The sequence below is a fragment of the Argopecten irradians genome, chromosome 1 (genome assembly GCF_041381155.1).
Source record: "Argopecten irradians isolate NY chromosome 1, Ai_NY, whole genome shotgun sequence".
NCBI lineage: Eukaryota > Metazoa > Mollusca > Bivalvia > Pectinida > Pectinidae > Argopecten > Argopecten irradians.
In genome coordinates, this window is record NC_091134.1 from 38,020,545 (window position 1) to 38,041,538 (window position 20,994).

General features: G+C 34.1%; 1 protein-coding gene across 4 annotated transcripts in view; it reads left to right on the forward strand.

Annotated features, from left to right (window-relative positions):
- The window catches only part of LOC138326799 (four and a half LIM domains protein 2-like), an 89,382-nt gene that overhangs the window by 66,373 nt on the left and 2,015 nt on the right, over positions 1 to 20,994 (forward strand). For 2 of the 4 annotated variants that reach the window (XM_069272802.1, XM_069272821.1), the window contains 4 exons: positions 11,957 to 12,131; positions 14,447 to 14,470; positions 19,686 to 19,855; positions 20,556 to 20,742. In XM_069272802.1, coding sequence (XP_069128903.1) covers positions 11,957 to 12,131; positions 14,447 to 14,470; positions 19,686 to 19,855; positions 20,556 to 20,742 — 556 coding nt within the window. Of the gene's footprint in view, positions 1 to 11,956; positions 12,132 to 14,446; positions 14,471 to 17,043; positions 17,068 to 19,685; positions 19,856 to 20,555; positions 20,743 to 20,994 lie in introns of all 4 variants that reach the window. The other 2 variants (XM_069272807.1, XM_069272816.1) reach the window with 2 other exon arrangements.

Genomic DNA, 20,994 nt, shown 5'->3' on the forward strand with positions numbered 1-20,994 from the left:
TTGGCCACTTGAACAGGAGACTTTTCATTGTTTTCAGACGTAAAAACCTTAATGTTCATGTCTAAAATGACTTAAGTGTTTGTGGATTAAAGGTATATACAGGGATATGTAGTGATTTGTTTGCATGGATTTGTACAGATGCTGGAGTGTAGAAAGGGTAGATGGCCGTGGGAGCGTTAATCAGCTGATAGGGCTATAGTCCCCAGGGGAGGGATCATAACAAAATTACTGGCACTCAGTCTCCCTCTGTGAGTGTATCTTTTCTCTCCACGAATGTATCCCTGGGGGGAGGTCTTGAAATCCAGATAATCAACGTGTACTTATAGCTATTACATTCCAAATTGTGTACTTGTATGACCTTGACTGATATTGACAAGGTCATTCATACACTACAGTAAAAATATCTTACTTTTTCATAACTTGCTGTGATTATTAGAAAACAAAATTCTTCTTACACATACATTTCAAACTCAATTTTAACTTCACCGGTAAGATATAGGATTAACTGACCTGGCTTATGTTTAAAAGACTGGTTGATGGATCCGCGAATACCAGAAAGGTCGAAAAGTCCAAAATCGTCATGTTGTTGAAAAGTATGTCAAGTACTCGGCTAGTCATCCAGGTCCATAGGTCTCATGTATAAGGATGACTTTTCTGTGGAAAAAAAATGAAAAATAATTTTATTCAAAATAATAAAACATCTGTTCTCATCCATAAAATCTTTTTGTAGCTGATTATTAGGGTAATATTCATGCAAACCTGCTATTTTTAATTTAAAACTACATTGTATTGTATTTTATCAAATCCGAGGCATGTAAAAGATAATACAATATTATTATAGCTAAAATTTCTTCTATCTTCAAGGTGTGCTTCTCTCGAATTGTTTGTGAATAATGTTTCTCCTAGATTTTATCACTTCTATCAACAACGGTACAGTTAATGGCTGCTGGGAGAGAAAGGGAAGCAGCTTTTTAGTCCGTTCCCCATGTTCATCATATTTTAATTTAATGAGGAAGAATCTTATTAAGGATTGAATCTTGCTTAGGTCAATTTCATGGGTGGATGAATTAAGTTGCTCTTGAAACAAATTGAATGAACTTTTAAGTGATGAAATATAGTAGTGTATGTGTAACAAAACAACAACTGTTGATGATAATTCTTCTGACTGGTGCTGTATTTTTCAGAACAGAATATACCTTTACCATTTTTTGTTAATTAACAACTGGTTTTTGGCAATCACAAGTATTCTTTCATTACCATTACATAATTAACTGTTCTTTTAGTCTTGATACATTGCCTAACTTTTTAATATAATTACTTAGCATCTTGACACAATTCTTACATTATAGGTATCATTGGCTTTTATCATCGGAGAATTCTCTGAGTCCTCCATTGATGCTGACACAGCAAGAGACATAATACCTGTCATCATTCTAATGTGAGGATAGACATATCAAAAGAGCTATGCAAGTGTATTAATTAATATCAGTTTCTTTGTCTGGGCTGCTGGGCTTTGGTTACACTTTGGTTAGATTGGTTGAACATCCTATTAACAGCCAGTGTCATTTAAGGATGTGCCAGATTTGTTGGTGGAGGAAAGCTGGAGTACCTGGAGAAAAACCACTGACCAGCTGTCAGTACCTGGGAGTGGCCCCACATGGGATTCAAACTTGCAACTGAGAGACTTCTGGTATTATTGATACCTGTCTTAAGTACTCAGCCACTGTAGTGGTCCTGTCTTTTGTTATACAAGTATTTTCCAGTATATATACCTGATAAACTTTGACACATACATCATAAGTGAGATGGTTGTCATATGTAATGATGGGACCTAACATTGGTTTTACAGGCATAGGATATCAGGATATTGGTAAGATACCTTCAGGAAACAAGAAGTATGGGGCGGAGGGGGTGGGGGGTGTTAAAGTAGAGGTGGATGAAAATGAAGTTTGACACATTTCACATGGAAGCCAGTTTGTATGAGTGCCAAGATGTGAGTATAGCCAAGGTGTACACCTCCCGACACCGTCAAGGATTGAAGACATGGTTTAAACTACAAGTGGAAAGGTTGGCATTTGTTGCCAATTGGCTTCCCACTGCATAAGAATGCTTATCAGTTTTTGATAAGATCAGGTAGTGGAATTCAAAACAAATCTTGATCAGTCTGTCAGAAAGTAAATCATGGTGGTAACATCATTCTGCAGACTGTCGGATTGTCGGTTCTGATGTTTCAATTGATGTGAATAACATAAGAAGTAGAAAAAGCTGTGGAAATTGGCATTTTCAGCAGAGATAATAAAAAAAACCAGAGGATGAATAATGTATGCGAAATTTTGTCAAGTTTAATTTAAGTGAAGCTAGGCTGTAGTTTTGATTTTGTATGAATCATCAAAAATTGGATTAGAGCGAAAATAATAAAGAAGAGATATGGTTTACTTTGAAGCACAATTTGATCAATTTATTTTAGTGTCATCCTGAACACATGAAAAAGCATGCAACTGGCTCCAACACTTCTTGAAAATAAGGTCATCGTGACCTACATTTTGACCTTTAACTTACATCATAGAGAAAACTTGTTAAGACAAATTATCATCTTTGCCTTTGCCCTAACATTGATGTTCTCTACAGATATGCAACATACAAAATTAATGAAATATGGCTTTATAAATTGTTTAAATGTGATAATGTATAAGTCATCCAAAAGATATTTTCTACTTCTTTATTTTGTGTAAAACAAAAGTTTCAGCCATGTGCATCAGGTTAGCTATGCTTCTGTGGGAATGACTAATCATCCATTCCTCACATCCTGAATAAGTGCCAGTTTTTCCAAAGGTTAATAGTCCACCAGAACCTGTTGCAGGCGGTTGACATTTAGAGCAGTATGGAGCCATATATAGTTTTATTCCCTCACAGTCATCTGGCTCTCGTATTTATGGTTAGGGCTTCTATTTGAAGAGCTATCAAATGGAATATTTCTAGGAAAGGAAATTGTTTTAAACAGTTGATTTTGTTATACCTGTGATTTCTCTTGGTCTGGTCATCCAGAAATTCAATAGATATATTTGTCTTTGTATTGTGGACAGGAAGGGGAACGAGGGTTTAAGGTCTTCAGATTCCTTTTCTATTGCCTGTTTTACTTGACAGATCTGTACATGTCTAATATCCCCTTTTTACATGATTTACAGATCAGTTGACGATTTGATTAGATTTCATATTTTGGGCCATTGAAATCATCAGGATCTTGTAATTTGTAAATTGTTCTTTATGGCTCAAAATTCCCTTCAGGTGGCATTGCATGGTATCAAAGACTTGAACGACAAATGAGATCACAAATGGTTGTTAATCCTAAAGGTCCACATATTCATTTTAGTAACAAATCACATCTAGTTAATATTTCCAACATGACATGATCATCACAAAGCCTGACCACAAGGTCATACATGTAATTAAAGGTCATAGGAGCCCTTTTTTTCTTTTTTCCTTTCGGAATTCCCCCACTCCCACTAAGAATGCTATGGAATTTGCAGTATCAATCAAACACTACTGTTTTTGGAGCTGAAGTTTGATATATTTGCAGCATTAGTGAAGTGTCTGGTGACTGTTAGTCCCATTGTCAATGTTATATTCTATCAGGAATCATCATTAGTCCCATTGTCTATGTTATATTCTATCAGGAATCATCATTAGTCCCATTGTCTATGTATATTCTATCAGGAATCATCATTAGTCCCATTGTCAATGTTATATTCTATCAGGAATCATCATTAGTCCCATTGTCAATGTTATATTCTATCAGGAATCATCATTAGTCCCATTGTCAATGTTATATTCTATCAGGAATCATCATTAGTCCCATTGTCAATGTTATATTCTATCAGGAATCATCATTAGTCCCATTGTCAATGTTATATTCTATCAGGAATCATCATTAGTCCCATTGTCAATGTTATATTCTATCAGACAATCATCATTAGTCCCATTGTCAATGTTATATTCTATCAGGAATCATCATTAGTCCCATTGTCAATGTTATATTCTATCAGGAATCATCATTAGTCCCATTGTCAATGTTATATTCTATCAGGAATCATCATTAGTCCCATTGTCAATGTTATATTCTATCAGGAATCATCATTAGTCCCATTGTCAATGTTATATTCTATCAGGAATCATCATTAGTCCCATTGTCAATGTTATATTCTATCAGGAATCATCATTAGTCCCATTGTCAATGTTATATTCTATCAGGAATCATCATTAGTCCCATTGTCAATGTTATATTCTATCAGGAATCATCATTAGTCCCATTGTCAATGTTATATTCTATCAGGAATCGTCATTAGTCCCATTGTCAATGTTATATTCTATCAGGAATCATCATTAGTCCCATTGTCAATGTTATATTCTATCAGGAATCATCATTAGTCCCATTGTCAATGTTATATTCTATCAGGAATCATCATTAGTCCCATTGTCAATGTTATATTCTATCAGGAATCGTCATTAGTCCCATTGTCTATGTTATATTCTATCAGGAATCATCATTAGTCCCATTGTCAATGTTATATTCTATCAGGAATCATCATTAGTCCCATTGTCAATGTTATATTCTATCAGGAATCGTCATTAGTCCCATTGTCAATGTTATATTCTATCAGGAATCGTCATTAGTCCCATTGTCTATGTTATATTCTATCAGGAATCATCATTAGTCCCATTGTCAATGTTATATTCTATCAGGAATCATCATTAGTCCCATTGTCAATGTTATATTCTATCAGGAATCATCATTAGTCCCATTGTCAATGTTATATTCTATCAGGAATCATCATTAGTCCCATTGTCAATGTTATATTCTATCAGGAATCATCATTAGTCCCATTGTCAATGTTATATTCTATCAGGAATCATCATTAGTCCCATTGTCAATGTTATATTCTATCAGGAATCATCATTAGTCCCATTGTCAATGTTATATTCTATCAGGAATCATCATTAGTCCCATTGTCAATGTTATATTCTATCAGGAATCATCATTAGTCCCATTGTCAATGTTATATTCTATCAGGAATCATCATTAGTCCCATTGTCAATGTTATATTCTATCAGGAATCATCATTAGTCCCATTGTCAATGTTATATTCTATCAGGAATCATCATTAGTCCCATTGTCAATGTTATATTCTATCAGGAATCATCATTAGTCCCATTGTCAATGTTATATTCTATCAGGAATCATCGTCATTAGTCCCATTGTCAATGTTATATTCTATCAGGAATCATCATTAGTCCCATTGTCAATGTTATATTCTATCAGGAATCATCATTAGTCCCATTGTCTATGTTATATTCTATCAGGAATCATCATTAGTCCCATTGTCTATGTATATTCTATCAGGAATCGTCATTAGTCCCATTGTCAATGTTATATTCTATCAGGAATCATCATTAGTCCCATTGTCAATGTTATATTCTATCAGGAATCATCATTAGTCCCATTGTCAATGTTATATTCTATCAGGAATCGTCATTAGTCCCATTGTCAATGTTATATTCTATCAGGAATCATCATTAGTCCCATTGTCAATGTTATATTCTATCAGGAATCATCATTAGTCCCATTGTCAATGTTATATTCTATCAGGAATCGTCATTAGCCCATTGCTGTTATATTCTATCAGGAATCCATTAGTCCCATTGTCAATGTTATATTCTATCAGGAATCATCATTAGTCCATTGTTATGTTCTATCAGAATCTCATTAGTCCCATTGTCATGTATATTCTATCAGGAATCATCATTAGTCCCATTGTCAATGTTATATTCTATCAGGAATCATCATTAGTCCCATTGTCTATGTATATTCTATCAGGAATCATCATTAGTCCCATTGTCTATGTATATTCTATCAGGAATCATCATTAGTCCCATTGTCTATGTATATTCTATCAGGAATCGTCATTAGTCCCATTGTCAATGTTATATTCTATCAGGAATCATCATTAGTCCCATTGTCTATGTATATTCTATCAGGAATCGTCATTAGTCCCATTGTCAATGTTATATTCTATCAGGAATCGTCATTAGTCCCATTGTCAATGTTATATTCTATCAGGAATCATCATTAGTCCCATTGTCTATGTATATTCTATCAGGAATCATCATTAGTCCCATTGTCTATGTATATTCTATCAGGAATCGTCATTAGTCCCATTGTCAATGTTATATTCTATCAGGAATCGTCATTAGTCCCATTGTCAATGTTATATTCTATCAGGAATCATCATTAGTCCCATTGTCTATGTATATTCTATCAGGAATCGTCATTAGTCCCATTGTCAATGTTATATTCTATCAGGAATCGTCATTAGTCCCATTGTCTATGTATATTCTAGTAGCAATGGTCTCACTGTTAATTAGTAAGAGGACATATGACAGTCAGACACCGTGTACTTTCACAAATTATCCTGCGGTCTTTGATACTGATCAAGTCCTATACACAACATTTTGCTTTTCCTGTGGAGAAGCATTATCAAATGCTGTAGGTAATTGTGTGATGATTGTCGTTATCTGGAAACACGCTAATACCAGCTTTATGCAATTCAATGCATAGCTGATAAATTATCTGTGGAGAAGTGCAGGGTGTCTACAGATGCTGTGCAGCTCGGCTGTCAGACATGATTTAGGAGTGTGTACACATCACTCTGCATAGAACCTATGATGATACACAGGAAGCAAAAATCAAATACAACTAAATTGTCACGTACATAATCAATGGATATATAACCATGATGAAAAGTTAAAGAAAATTGAACCAGTATCATCAAAAATAAATTGGAGAATTTTTTGGAGCTGTAATTTGTTCATTCAGCTGATGTTCTGAACATAGAATTATTTACTATTTCTTTTCTTATTTTATTGTGATAATTCATATTTCAATAAATTGTACTTCAAAATTAAAATTGATTTTAAAAAATACAACCCACTAGTCTGTGCATGTTTTGATATTTTCCATTGAATAATTTATTTTTTTATGAATATATTTGAATATAATACCAATACTGTATAGCTATATTAACCAGCAAGCACATAATTAAATTTGAAATAGATTTGAGTTGTTATCTCTGCTAGGTATAGAATAATAATAATAAAAAAAAAAAAAAAAAAAAAAATAAAAAAAAAAAAAACCCGAATAGATCTACAGTAGTCAATTTAAATACAAAACCATCTTTCCTCCAGTTTTCTGGTGGTAGGTGTAAGAGTAGATAGTATAAATCCTATGTGAGTGCCAAGTAATAAAGGGCAATATGACGATTGATGTAAAGTCACTCTTTACATTTGGGAGATAAAATGTGAGACCCGAGTTGGCCTTCCTAGTCTAATATGGCTCAATGAAATAGAACTCTACTGTATATAGTGGACAAAATTTATACCAGCTTTTCAAATATTTGTACATGTTTGCTCGTTTTAGGAGCCTGATGTATCTTGTGCTGACTGTGGGTATAGCTATTGTAGATAGTTTTATAGTTATCGGTGATGGAAGTCAAAGCAAAGACAGATCTAGAGAGAATGAATGGTTTATGGACGGCAGGCTTCATGTGTAACAGTCAACATATGTTATAAGCAGCAGAGTTCTTAGGAGTCCTAGACAGATGGAAAATACCAAAAAAAAAAACATGATGAGGTATAACATGACTAATTGGCAGGCATATTCATGTGTAGTGAGTGCATTGACGTGATGCAGTGAGCTCATCAGAAATAATCAGATATTTACAGGAATGAAAATCAACATACGGTATGTGAGGCTATTATTACAGGTGGGGGATAACATGCTGTAGATATATGTGTCCCTCCCCTAGAATGTTTTGTTGCATGATGCTAGAATTCTAGTTAAAAAACAAGATACTGCTTATTATTGTACTGGATGTTTGATACATGCAAAGTCAATTAATTATGCTACCTTTGGAAAATCTGTCTCAGTGCTTTAGGCACTCCATACCTCAAGGGATTGTCCTCAAATGATCAATAGCTCAATGATAAATGACTACAATATCTAAAACTTATTTCAATTTCATTGAAATCACACATTACCACAAGTCCTCTACCTCAGGGTTGAGTATTTGAATCCCATGTGGGACAGTTGCCAGGTACTGACCTGGTTTTTCACTGGGTACTCTGGCTTTCCTTCACCATCTTAACCTACCACCCCATAAATAACCCTGGTTGTTAATAGGATGTGAAACTAATCAAACCAAAAACATTGAAATTAGGCCAAGGTCAATATGAAGTTTGTTGTGCATTATTATACCAGACATTATTAAATTGGACATCAGAGATGATATACAGGCCATAAGTAAAAGCTCATTAACCTGTTGATGTGTAGTATTGAGAAGTTCAGCTGCTGCATTATTTGGAGGAATGTGATGACTAAACTCTGTGTTGGAACTCTCCCATATTCTTACATTCCACCGTAAATAAACCACCAACTCTTCTGCTGATCTTGTCTCATCTTTCTCATCCCATAATTGTCTCTTAATGTCAGTAACTCACTTCAAACTCTCAGTTGCTTACTGGAATCATATTGAAACAAAAGGGAGGGCAGGGTTAAAATTTCTTAAATAAAGAATTGTGTCATTACCATTAATTAGCAATATTAGACAACCTGTAAATTAAATATATCAATGTTTGATATGATCATTTGGAAGTTTTTGAATACCATATCCACCAGAAGCTGACTATTCTTACTGCATTGTTGCTTCATATACAAAGTAAGTAAATGCCTTAGATGCAGAGAAGATTTATATACTTTACAACACACATAAGACTTGACATAAATAACATCTAAAGAAATATGCTGATGGAACATGCTTTGAATTTCCAGGTTCTTAGTACATAAATAGATTGCTAATCTTTCGAAGGTTTTCTGCACTTTTATACCGTTGTTGAATACTTTTGTTAATATGGTCATTAAACGGTGAAGAATTAGATATGTATGTCTATAAATAACCTGAAATTTTATTGGATTATTTCTTCAGAAAACAATATTTTATATACAGTAATGCAATCCCTCCCTCTTAGAGTCAGTTTAAATTTTGAATTTAAATCATTTGCAACAAAGTTTATCTTTATATTCGTAGTTCTTCAAACAGATTATCATTTATCAAATGAACAAAAATGCCTTAAAAGTCTGCCTCAAAAGTCAAATTCGGGAAATTAAAACTTAATATAATATTTATTTCAATATTAATGATAATTTGATATTTATATTAAATTATAGTTTATATACAATATGAGCTTCTGCTTTTAATTACTTTATTAATATTTTGTGCAATTGTTTTGTTTGTTTATATATAATTGTTTTTTAGTTTGTTTATGTGGCTTATGTGTCATTGCTTACGTGTATATGTATGTAGATGTTTCACATACATTACATGTAAATTAGGGATGCGCTAATTGACCAATCAGCATTCATTTGGGGGATCCTTTGTTGGGGTTGTTGGAACCCCATAGCATAGTTTTTTTCGTTTACGAAATGGCGATTGTGTAGGCTAACCCACTCACTATCCCCTTCAGCACTAGGGGCGTAACAATACATCTGACTATTGATATATTGCGATTGTATGCCTCTCAACTCGATCAATTGATGGCAATTTCAAAAAGTCGATAACAATCACCGATAGTACGCCAAACTATCGATAGTTTCAATAGTCAGATATTTTTCTGTAACTTGGACTAAAATCATGTACTCACAGAGGTTTCATCCAGTAACAGACTAACAGTCACGATAAAATGTCACTTTTCCATGCTATTCAATCCAAACATAAACACCGATAATGTTCTCAATCACGATCTTCATTGAATTTGAGTTGGTACTGACGCTAGTAGGTAAAGGGAAGTAACTCTAAACCAATATTGCTCTAGATGTACGTCATGGCGGCCAATTCATCGACCAAATTGTCATCGAATTCTGAGTGCAATACTATCACAATACTATTGCAATTGTATTCTGCAATAGTTAAACTATCCCAATAGTGTTTCCCTCGATAGCAATAGTATTGCAATACTTAAAATTGTAAGCAATTACTCACCCCTATTCAGCACCATGGTATTTTCTTTTATTACTATCAGTTTGTCTTCTGTTTACATCATCAATTGCTTCTTTTATTTGTATTTCTTTCTCCTGTCATGATTTACAGATTTATTTATATATTCTTCCTTTTCTGTTAATTGGGTTACTCACTCTGTCTTTAGTACTTTTATTAAAGCATTAATTTGGTTGGCATTAAATTCTTGGGGAATCCCCCCCCCCAATAAAATTCAATAGAATATATATTTATGACAGTATGCTCCAGCTTCTCTCATATCGTTGGGGGTCTAGCTAGCATATAAAGCTTCTCTCATATCGTTGGGGGTCTAGCTAGCATATACAACTTCTCTCATATTGTTGGGGGTCTAGCTAGCATATACAGCTTTTCTCATATCATTGGGGGTCTAGCTAGCATATACAGCTTCTCTCATATCGTTGGGGGTCTAGCTAGCATATACAGCTTCTCTCATATCGTTGGGGGTCTAGCTAGCATATACAGCTTCTCTCATATCGTTGGGGGTCTAGCTAGCATATACAGCTTCTCTCATATCGTTGGGGGTCTAGCTAGCATATAAAGCTTCTCTCATATCATTGAGGGTCTAGCTAGCATATAAAGCTTCTCTCATATCGTTGGGGGTCTAGCTAGCATATACAGTATACAGCTTCTCTCATATTGTTGGAGGTCTAGCTAGCATATACAGCTTCTCTCATATCGTTGGGGGTCTAGCTAGCATATACAGCTTCTCTCATATCGTTGGAGGTCTAGCTAGCATATAAAGCTTCTCTCATATCGTTGGGGGTCTAGCTAGCATATACAGCTTCTCTCATATCGTTAGGGGTCTAGCTAGCATATACAGCTTCTCTCATATCGTTGGGGGTCTAGCTAGCATATACAGCTTCTCTCATATCGTTGGGGTGTACTTAGCATATACAGCTTCTCTCATATAGTTAGGGGTCTAGCTAGCATATACAGCTTCTCTCATATCCTTGGGGGTCTAGCTAGCATATAAAGCTTCTCTCATATCGTTGGGGGTCTAGCTAGCATATACAGCTTCTCTCATATCCTTGGGGGTCTAGCTAGCATATAAAGCTTCTCTAATATCGTTAGAGGTCTAGCTAGCATATACAGCTTCTCTCATATCGTTGGGGGTCTAGCTAGCATATACAGCTTCTCTCATATCGTTGGGGGTCTAGCTAGCATATACAGCTTCTCTCATATCGTTGGAGGTCTAGCTAGCATATACAGCTTCTCTCATATCGTTGGGGGTCTAGCTAGCATATACAGCTTCTCTCATATCTTTGAGGGTCTAGCTAGTCTTATATATTCTATTAAGTTTTCAGCAGCTCCATGTCGCTACAGAGTCTAGCTACTTCTCTGGAGCCGTTCAGGGTCTAGTAGCTTCTCTGTATCTTTGGTGTCTTGCTAAAGTCCCAGCTCTGACACCTCAGAGCCCCGTAATTCATTGTTTAAATATTCCAAATTTGCATATTACAGAGTTATCTTCACTTGCAGGTAGGTATTGATTGTGGCGTCATGAGTTTGCGAATGTAGCGTCATAGGTTTCGGAGAAAATTGCGTTCACAAAATAATGACATAACAATGGATACCAACCCACAAGGGAGCCAACTCTGTAATATGCAAAGACGGAATATAGGTTGTAAGTTAATTATATGGATATGAGTGATCAGTAGCCCCTGATATGCCAAATTTTAGTTTTAAACTGTAGTGTAATAAACAGGTAAACTGTTCTCTTGAGTGGTTGTATATAAATATGAATATAAATGACAATTTCACTAATTATTTTTCCTGGATGATTTCTTCTGTATATATATATACATTTAAGTTGATTTTCCTTTTACATTTTTCAGGACCTGTCCTACAAGGATCGTCACTGGCACGAGTTTTGTTTTAAGTGTTTTGAGTGTCAGAAATCCTTGGTAGACCAACCATTTGCTCCTAAAAATGAGAATATTTTTTGCTCTGATTGTCACGATGACAAATTTGCTGCACGCTGCGATGGATGTGAAAAACCATTCAAGGGAGGTAAGCATCATTTATTTTGATAAAAATGTTAAGTTATAAATCTTACATTGACAGCTGCTATTTATTTCATTGTGGAGAAAAGATCATTATTCTGCATCCGTCTACAAACATTTTTTCGTCTTATTTTTTTCCTTGAAAAGTCATACTGTAGTCTTTTCGAAGGCTTTTCTGATGGTTTTTTTTCTTCAAATTTCCATAATTGCTAATTAGAAAAAGTTCATTTCTTAATTAGTGATATAGATTTTTATTTAATTTTGCTGAACATGGCTAAGATTAAGATATAAAAATGATTTTGTAGAAAATTTTATTGTGTTGTCATAGATCATTACCATTAATATAAAAACTTATATATTTTTTAATTTTCCTTTTTTTTTAACAATATTTGCAACACTCTTCTTTATAACTTTTTCCCCAATCATAGACAGTAAGTAAAAAGCAGGCTGACACAAGCTTAAATGAGACGTGTTATCCCTTTATTATACTGGCTGTCAATACAATTGCTGAATTGTCTCCCCTGACTGAAATCTCCAGCAGCAGCAGCAGTTTATTATAAAGCAATCATATTGCTATATAAATAGCTAAATGATAAATGCAGCATCCAGTTTTGAATTCTGCTTATACATGACATAACAGATAGCAATTAGCATTCCAAATGCAGCTGTAGCGCTTTACAGCAATTTTATTCTTTTTCAATGAACACAAGCTATTGCTGAATAAATGTGATGCACACTTTCACAAACTTAATAAGGACTTTGATTAAAAAGCCTCAATCAAAGCTCTAGGTAAACCTGCATGGAAGATATAAAAATGATTAGGAGTGTGCTGGAAATCATTTAAATCTTCTCTCTGTCTAATTAATCATAATCATCTAATCAAGCAAGCTAAAAGTTGTGAATGCTTCATTACCATTGTGTTGGCTGTAATAATTGCCCTCTTCACCCTCCTATTGTTAAAGCGATCCTCCCCTACAATTTCCCATACCTTTATAAAAAATCCATCCCTAGCCTGTCTCTTTTACTTCAGTATAGTCCTCACCTATAAGTCTCCTTCCCCCTATATGTGCCCCTTCCCTACAAGTGACTCACCCCTTTTCAGTGTCCCTCTCTTAAATTTGGGTCTTTTAAGCACCCTTTTGATAATAAGTTCCTTTTTACCTATAAGGAGTCCTAATCCCCTTTATTATTAAGTGTCATTCCCCCTTTAAATGTATCTCTTAGGCTTTCCTTGCGCCCTTTCCCTATAATGTCCATCCTCCTCTAGGCTTTGTTTTCCATACAACACATTTTCCACTGAAAGTACCCTTTTTATTTTATTTCCATGTGCAAACCTCTTCTGTGATAAATGCCCTCCTTACCCAAGAAGATTTCCCTTAACCTCTCAGCACTCTTTTCCTGATAAGCACCTTTTCCCCTGTTACAAATACTTCCCCCATGTTCCCCTCCCCCCACCCCGCCCCCTTTATCTCTTATTAGTGTCCCCATGCCAGCTCCTTATGACACTTTTAGTTCATCTTAAACCCTTGAAGACATATTTCGGTACTTCTAAATCAAAGACTAGAGCACAGTCCATGGTAAAATTTCAGGGATGAGTTAATAAGTTGGGCACTTATTAAATGATCTACAACCTATAGATATACTGTTTTGTTTGCCATGTGATGTTGGTACAGAACAAGAACCTGTGGCTACCAGCAAATGCAGTTTGATTGATCAAATTGTGATTGTTATTTGTCTGTATAAATTTTAAGTTGACAAGTTGACCAAATGCAATTGCCTTTTGTCTGTCGTTTTCTGTAAACATGTATCATCTGTCATAAGAATAAATATTTAAACTTTATTTAATGACTTAAAGGGTCAGGGTTATGATGTTGCTTTTCAGACAAAACGAAATAATAATACCTATATATTAAATAATAATACCTATATATTATTATTGACTCACAGGCCTAAGGTAAATGATAAGAAACTTAATTTGGCAAAGATATTTTGAAACTTGGGTGACCGTTAATGCCTAGTAGGCGTTGTTTGCTTGTTGTATATTATAAGTTTTGTATGCACCGACATTTTGTAGATGCAGACAATTGTGCTCATCAACTGAATAAAAAAAAACGGCACTAATTTTCACGATTTAAAATGTAGATTATATTAATTAATATCACATTCTAATGAAAGAAAATTTCATTATTAATCAGAATACTAAATTAATGAATTTTATTATAAAGGATTTAATTGCTTATATTTTTTTGGAGAAAAAAAGTATTAAATTGTGGTAAGTTATGTAGTTTATATATAAAAACAAATTCCTTTCCGGCATCACAGGCGATGAGAGTGCTGGAGTCCCAGGTATTAAGATAAAAATCAGTCAATCCCAGGCCAAATATTTTGCAGATTTTATTCTAATGAAGAAATTCTCAATAACAATCAAAAAGTCCATCAGGATATACACTCAATGTATTATAGAAAGGAAGGTATAAAAACAGACATTTGTTTAATGATTCATTTGGCAAGAAGTGAATTAAGCTACACATCATTAATTCTTACATAGATAATTCTATGGTAACCAGAATTGCGAAATCTGCAAAATTCTTGGTCTGTGAAAGGAGACTTGAAAAACTGCCAGTTTCTATTTTTGTTGCTATTAAACAGATGCAAATGATTATATAATCACTTAATGCTTAATTTAAGGCATGTTGATACTCATTTCTTCAGTGCTAGTTGCATTAAGTATATTATGTAAATTTAATCAGCTTTTTTAATATATATATCTTAAGTTTGCTACATCAAGGTAAAAAATGTTGAAGTGATCGAGGGTCACATGTTGAAACAATTTAGAGATGGAGGTTACTAGCTAAAAAATAGAGAATGAAATGACAGCGTAACGTGATGAAATAATTTAGAGATAGGGGTTACATGTTGAAAGTAAATGGTGAAGAAATTTGGGCTTTTAACAAGATGAAATAATGGGGAATAAAGGAGGAAATGATTTAGAAATGGGGTTATCTGAAGAAACAAGAGATTTGGGTTATGGGATAAAATATTGTACATGTAGTAGATGGGAACAGTCTTATGATTCAAGAATTTAGAGAAAATGGTCACATAATGAGATAAAGAAGAAATGGGGGTCATGAAATGGGAGAAATAGGAGAAAAAAGAAATGACCCATGTAACAACAGGTTCAACAAATGTAAACCAATAAAAAGTGGCAAACAAAGTTGAATTAAGTGCAACATGGAATGTTGACTGTGCAGTACCAAAAATATCAAGACAAAATGTTGGACAAAATCACTAGGCTAATACCCATCATAATCCAATGGGTCAGCTCGCTGGACTGTTTACCTTAACATCTCTCTAAGTTTATCTGTATTCTTAACAAGCCAGACTGATTTGTGATGGCAGTCATTTTTGGTTACATTTGATTATGTCAACTCCAATGAGTTGGAAGGGAAAATGTTGTCAGAATTGGTTATCAATTAATTTGATTGTATTTGATTACCCAAACAGAAGTGAAATTCTGTTACAACATCTGATGGATTTTATGCTCTTCAGAAAAATTTGTCAATTATACTATTATAAATGTTCATATTATAAAATATCATGCAAGTGAAAGAATATGCTAAGCAGAGATAGGCAAACAAAATAGCATTTGATCTAGTAAAAAAAAACACAACTACCATAATCCCTTTAAAACAAAAAACCAACAAACAGAAAGCAAATGGAAAAATACAAATCCACATACAACAAACAAATGAAAAATATCAAAAGAAGTTTGCTACAACTAGCATCAAATCAAATTGGAAAACAACAGATGAAAAGTGGTCCTTAAGTTACTCTTTCTCAGAATGTAGTAACCTGAAGAAGCCTCTTTATACATATAGTTCCCCTTTTGTATTTCAACACACATGATGGATGGGATAGAAAAAAGAAAAGGAAGGACCTTTATTTGCAAGCACTGTAGATTAGCAACTCAGTTGTTAAGAGATGGACAATTTCAGAGATTGTAAACAAAACTGTTGCGTTAAAGGCAGGTTTAGTCATCACCCACATTTTGTTGTTGACTGATGTACATTTTTTTGCCAAAAAAGATCAATCTTTCTGATCATGTGTAACTGTGATTAAATAAAGTTTAAAGTTTCCCCAAAACATGACTGTACCTGGTAATTATCAAACAAATGTCACTGAAGTTTTCATGATTTGTTAATTTGCTCAAACATTCTGTCAAACATGGGCATCTTTTAATTATTTAACCGAAAGATAAAAAAATATATATACAGTGAATTTATTTTAGTTAAATTCACAGCATTACACTTGACATCTGGAGCACATGATTGCATGATTTTGTGCCCTGTTATAAGGAAAGTTTAAATGATTGTACTAGGCATGGAAATTTCAGAAGTTTTAGAGGTATTTTTATCTTTGGCCCAGTAAGAGAGTGTACATGCTTCGTTGGCTTCTCCGTAATTTCTGTGTTGTCTGATTTAACATCATATTTGTTACTGTTCAATGTTTAGGAGCATGAGTTGCATTGAATGATCACCCCAACAGACAGATCCATCTACAAAGTTGGAGATTCTATTCCTCACCTGTCAAACTATATCTCATTCAACAATGCAATATATAGTCTCCGATATTATCACAATTAAGACCCTTGAAATAATATATATCAGAAAGGGAAGAGATAATTGAATGGGAAATGGTGCAAATACGGTGTACCAAAAATTAATCAATTTTGATTTCTCCTAAATTCGAGGTAGATAGAACCCAGTTTAGTAGTGTTTGATAAATTGAAAAAGACAGTGGTTAGTTTTCTACGAAAAATAAAATGTCAAACAAATTAGTGATACTGACCTTGATTGTATGACCTTGTCATACAGCAATTTAATATTTCCATGTGATGACGGGGTGTTACACTTTTGTAGTATTCGGTCATCCAGAAGTAGCTGGTAAGTACTGGTTGTCTCCCCTTACATTATCAGAATACATTGCTCTCCAGGCCTCATATTCTTGATTCCTTCCAGTCATACTCGATACTAAGATGTGCCTTAAATGGATCTTTTAATTGTGTTCCTTGACATCCTTCACATTTCTTCAATCCCATTTGGTGTGTATTTCAGTCATGGTTTAAGCCTTACTTGACATCAAACTGGTGGATTCAAATTCCCATTCTGACCGGTACACATTGCTGAAACCTGTCCAACCCATACCACCATATTACCTGAACTTCTGTAAGACTATCAAGTCCCCAATGTTTTCCAACTCCTGTCCCCAATCTTTTCCACATTATAAACATTTCCATTTTCAAACCTGGATTTCCTTGTTACCATGGACGTGAAGTCTCTGCTATACTGAGTAAGGAACACAGCCGACTTCCTTCTCCAAAACTGTCCAAAGTTATTTATAGCCGACTTGTGGAACAACTTCTCTTTCTGTTGCTGCCACCACAAAAAAATCCATGCTCCAGCCTCCAACCATCAGATAACAAGATTTTCTCTATCAAAACTAGTCAGTAGAATTGTTGACCATATCGCTATTATCATTGTTACTTTAATTTGATTTTTGAAAAACAGCCTCATTGAAACTTTATTAGGTTGAACTTTTGACTATGTTGCAATCATCAATGTTTGAACAACCCTGCAGCAGCAATAGCTTAGTGATAGATTTCATCATTCGTTTAAACTGTTGATTCACAAGTTAATGTACAAGGTAAAGTTGGTTGATGGTTGTTAGTTACCCGACAGTTCTGTATATATGTATAAGTTATGTTTATTGTTACAAAAACTGAATGCCAATGTAATTTAGAGTTCTTGAGTCAGATATGAAGAATGTCAAAAAATCAAGAAGCATTTGGCTGAAACTGTGCTTTATATCCCAGCAAAGGTATATGGCATCGTCATCCCACATTTATTTGCTTGAGCAGGAGACAAATTGATAAGAACTTGTGGAAATCATTATATATTTAAGATAGACTCGTTGATGAATATTGAATTCTTTAATTCTGTTCTCATATAATTATTGTCTTATACACCCCATAGTATTGAAAGTGAAGTATGTCCTAATTATTTTCAAAAACACATGTATGTCTTTTGTTATCAAATGCAGCTTGTTTGACAGGTAGATAGGTGATATCAAGATATTGCAGAAAGATAATTCAAAAATTTGAAACAAACTTCAAGCTTATACTCTATGATTTGTTTTCATTCTGTTCAATCGATGACAGTTTTTAAGATTTTACATTGATGATTAGACCAAAGTTCCTGCTTGTTCCTTGTGGATCATATATACATTTTTGGTTATGGAAAAGCATGTGTTAATTTGTTAAAATTGAGCTGATGCATTAGGAACTTATGGTTCTTGGGAGTAATGGTCATTATTTACCCAATCTGCATGTCTACTGCCCTGTTTAAAAAGGTAACTGACTATCTGATCTTAATGTAAAACAAGGAATACTTGAAATTGTAACAATGAACATATTCTTGAATAGTACTAGGAAAATATTTTGTACTAAAACTTAAGTCTTCTTAAAGAAATGATATTATTGTTGTCTTCCTGTTTTAGTATAAAAGCTGTGTTGTTATTAGAATTGGTCACATTTTTGAAAGATAAATATATTACCTAAAAAATAATGGTGCTCAAAGTACTTGTTTTCATTCTTTGCATGAATATATCACAACAACATACAATATATTGTAATAGTGATTCTTCTAGAGTCATTTTAGTGACCAAAGAGCTCTGTGTATTAAGAACAATTTTGGCTACTGTGTTACTAATGATTTTATGTACAAGTGTATAAGGGTTTTTTTTTTGGGGGGGGGGGATCATAAAACATCATGTGGTGTGGACAAAGCACATGTTATATTTATATATAATACCTATAAGTGTTGGCAAATCCTTCTAATATATAAAATTATCATCTTGGTGTTGGCAAATCACATATAATTGTATATGTACATGTATATTTTATTAAAAGGTGTTGGCAAATCTCATGTACCATTTATATGATATATTGATGTGGGCAAAATATGTACCTGTATAACATTACCTTACATATCTTAATTGGTATTGGAAAATTACATACATTATTATATAATATATAAGTGTTGGCAAATAACATGTAACATATATGCAGGTATAAATTTTCTGTCTTGGTGTGGACAAAATACTTAAAATATTTTATCTAATATCTTGGCATGTATAACATTTATATGATATTCTGGTGTGGATAACTCATAATTTTGACGAGGTGATGGTTCAACTGTAGTTTTGACAATGTTCTACTTAAATAATGTGGTAAGATCATTTTTGTGCCTAATGTGAAGGAGCATGCTGGAAAGTTAATTGATTCATGGAAATCATTTATTCATTCATCTCAGCAGATAGGATTGTGCTCAAGGTTATAGGGTTACAATACATTGCAGCTGATTAAAATAGTTCCCTGATTGATCAACGACTACTGGTAAATGTTATAATCAACTTAATAACCCAATATTTCATGTATTAATTGTCTTCATCAATGTCACTGTTGCCAAATGTGTATTTTGACGATTTCTATCATCTGTTGCAGGCATGAAGAAGTTTGAGTACCGCGGTAAGCAATGGCATGAGGAGTGTTTCTGCTGCATGGTGTGCATGCAGCCAATCAGGAACAAGAGTTTCATCCCACGTGACCAGGAAGTTGTGTGTGTTGCCTGTTACGAGGATCAGTTTGCACAGAAGTGTAGCAAATGCAGTGGGGTAAGTCAGCATAAACATATTTGTCTGAGTCTGGTATAGAGGACTTTACATATAAGTCCTGAACCAGAAATAAACTTATCTTATCTTATCAGAAATAAACTTATCTTATCTTATCTTATCTTATCTTATCTTATATTCTGTCTTTCTCATATTACACAGTTACCTCCCTTGTGGTAGGAATCAATTGTGAAGGAAATTCATACCGTTTTCTCTGAAAAGTATTAAGTTATGCTCGCAATCACATGACGTCACAATCAATTCTTACCTGCAAGGGCAGATAATTCTGTAAATTCAAATACAAAATAGTTCTTCGGGTGAAAACTTCTAGATCAAGAGACTGAGTGACATGTTGCTGTTTAGGTGTCAAATGTCCTATTTGTTTCTCAACTGAAGTATGAAAGGTATTTTCAATAATCAGTCTTAAACTTAATTCCTTAATGTATGAAAATGTAGGCCCAAGTCTGTTGCCAGAATGGATAAACTTATCACTAGGACTTATTTTCAAAGGTGAAAAAGTGCAAGAGACTTAAATTCAGAAATCCTGATAAATGGTTACAAATCGTTCTAATAAACAAATATTGGCCTGATTCAAAATTCTGAAAAAATGTAAATTTTTTATTACTACCTGAAAAATAATCAGTGCCCATATCTTATGGTTGATTTACCTCCAATGCATATGCCCCACGGTTGCTTGCTGTAGGTGATCAACAAAGGGGGTGTGGCCTACAAGAACCAGCCTTGGCACAAGGAATGCTTTACCTGTACCAACTGTAACAAGGAGTTGGCCAAGGAGAAGTTCACTTCTCGTGACGAGAAGCCATTTTGTGCTGGATGCTATGGTGACCTCTTTGCCAAAAAGTGCTGCAGGTGCTGCGAAGCCATTACAGGTAATAACTCTATTGTAGTTTATAGGACACTAAATACAGGATTGCTGGATTTTATATAGAACTAAAATTGTAGCTCTAATGTGATTTAAGGCTTTAAAATGTGTTGCTGGCATGGTACAATCTAGTTTCACTTTGCTCTACCTCATTTATTGTTAAATATAGATAGTTGTGTGCTTGTCATACATTACTTCATTCAGAGGGCCATCTGCTGGATGGTATAATGCTATGAGCTACCCACATATATGTAATTAT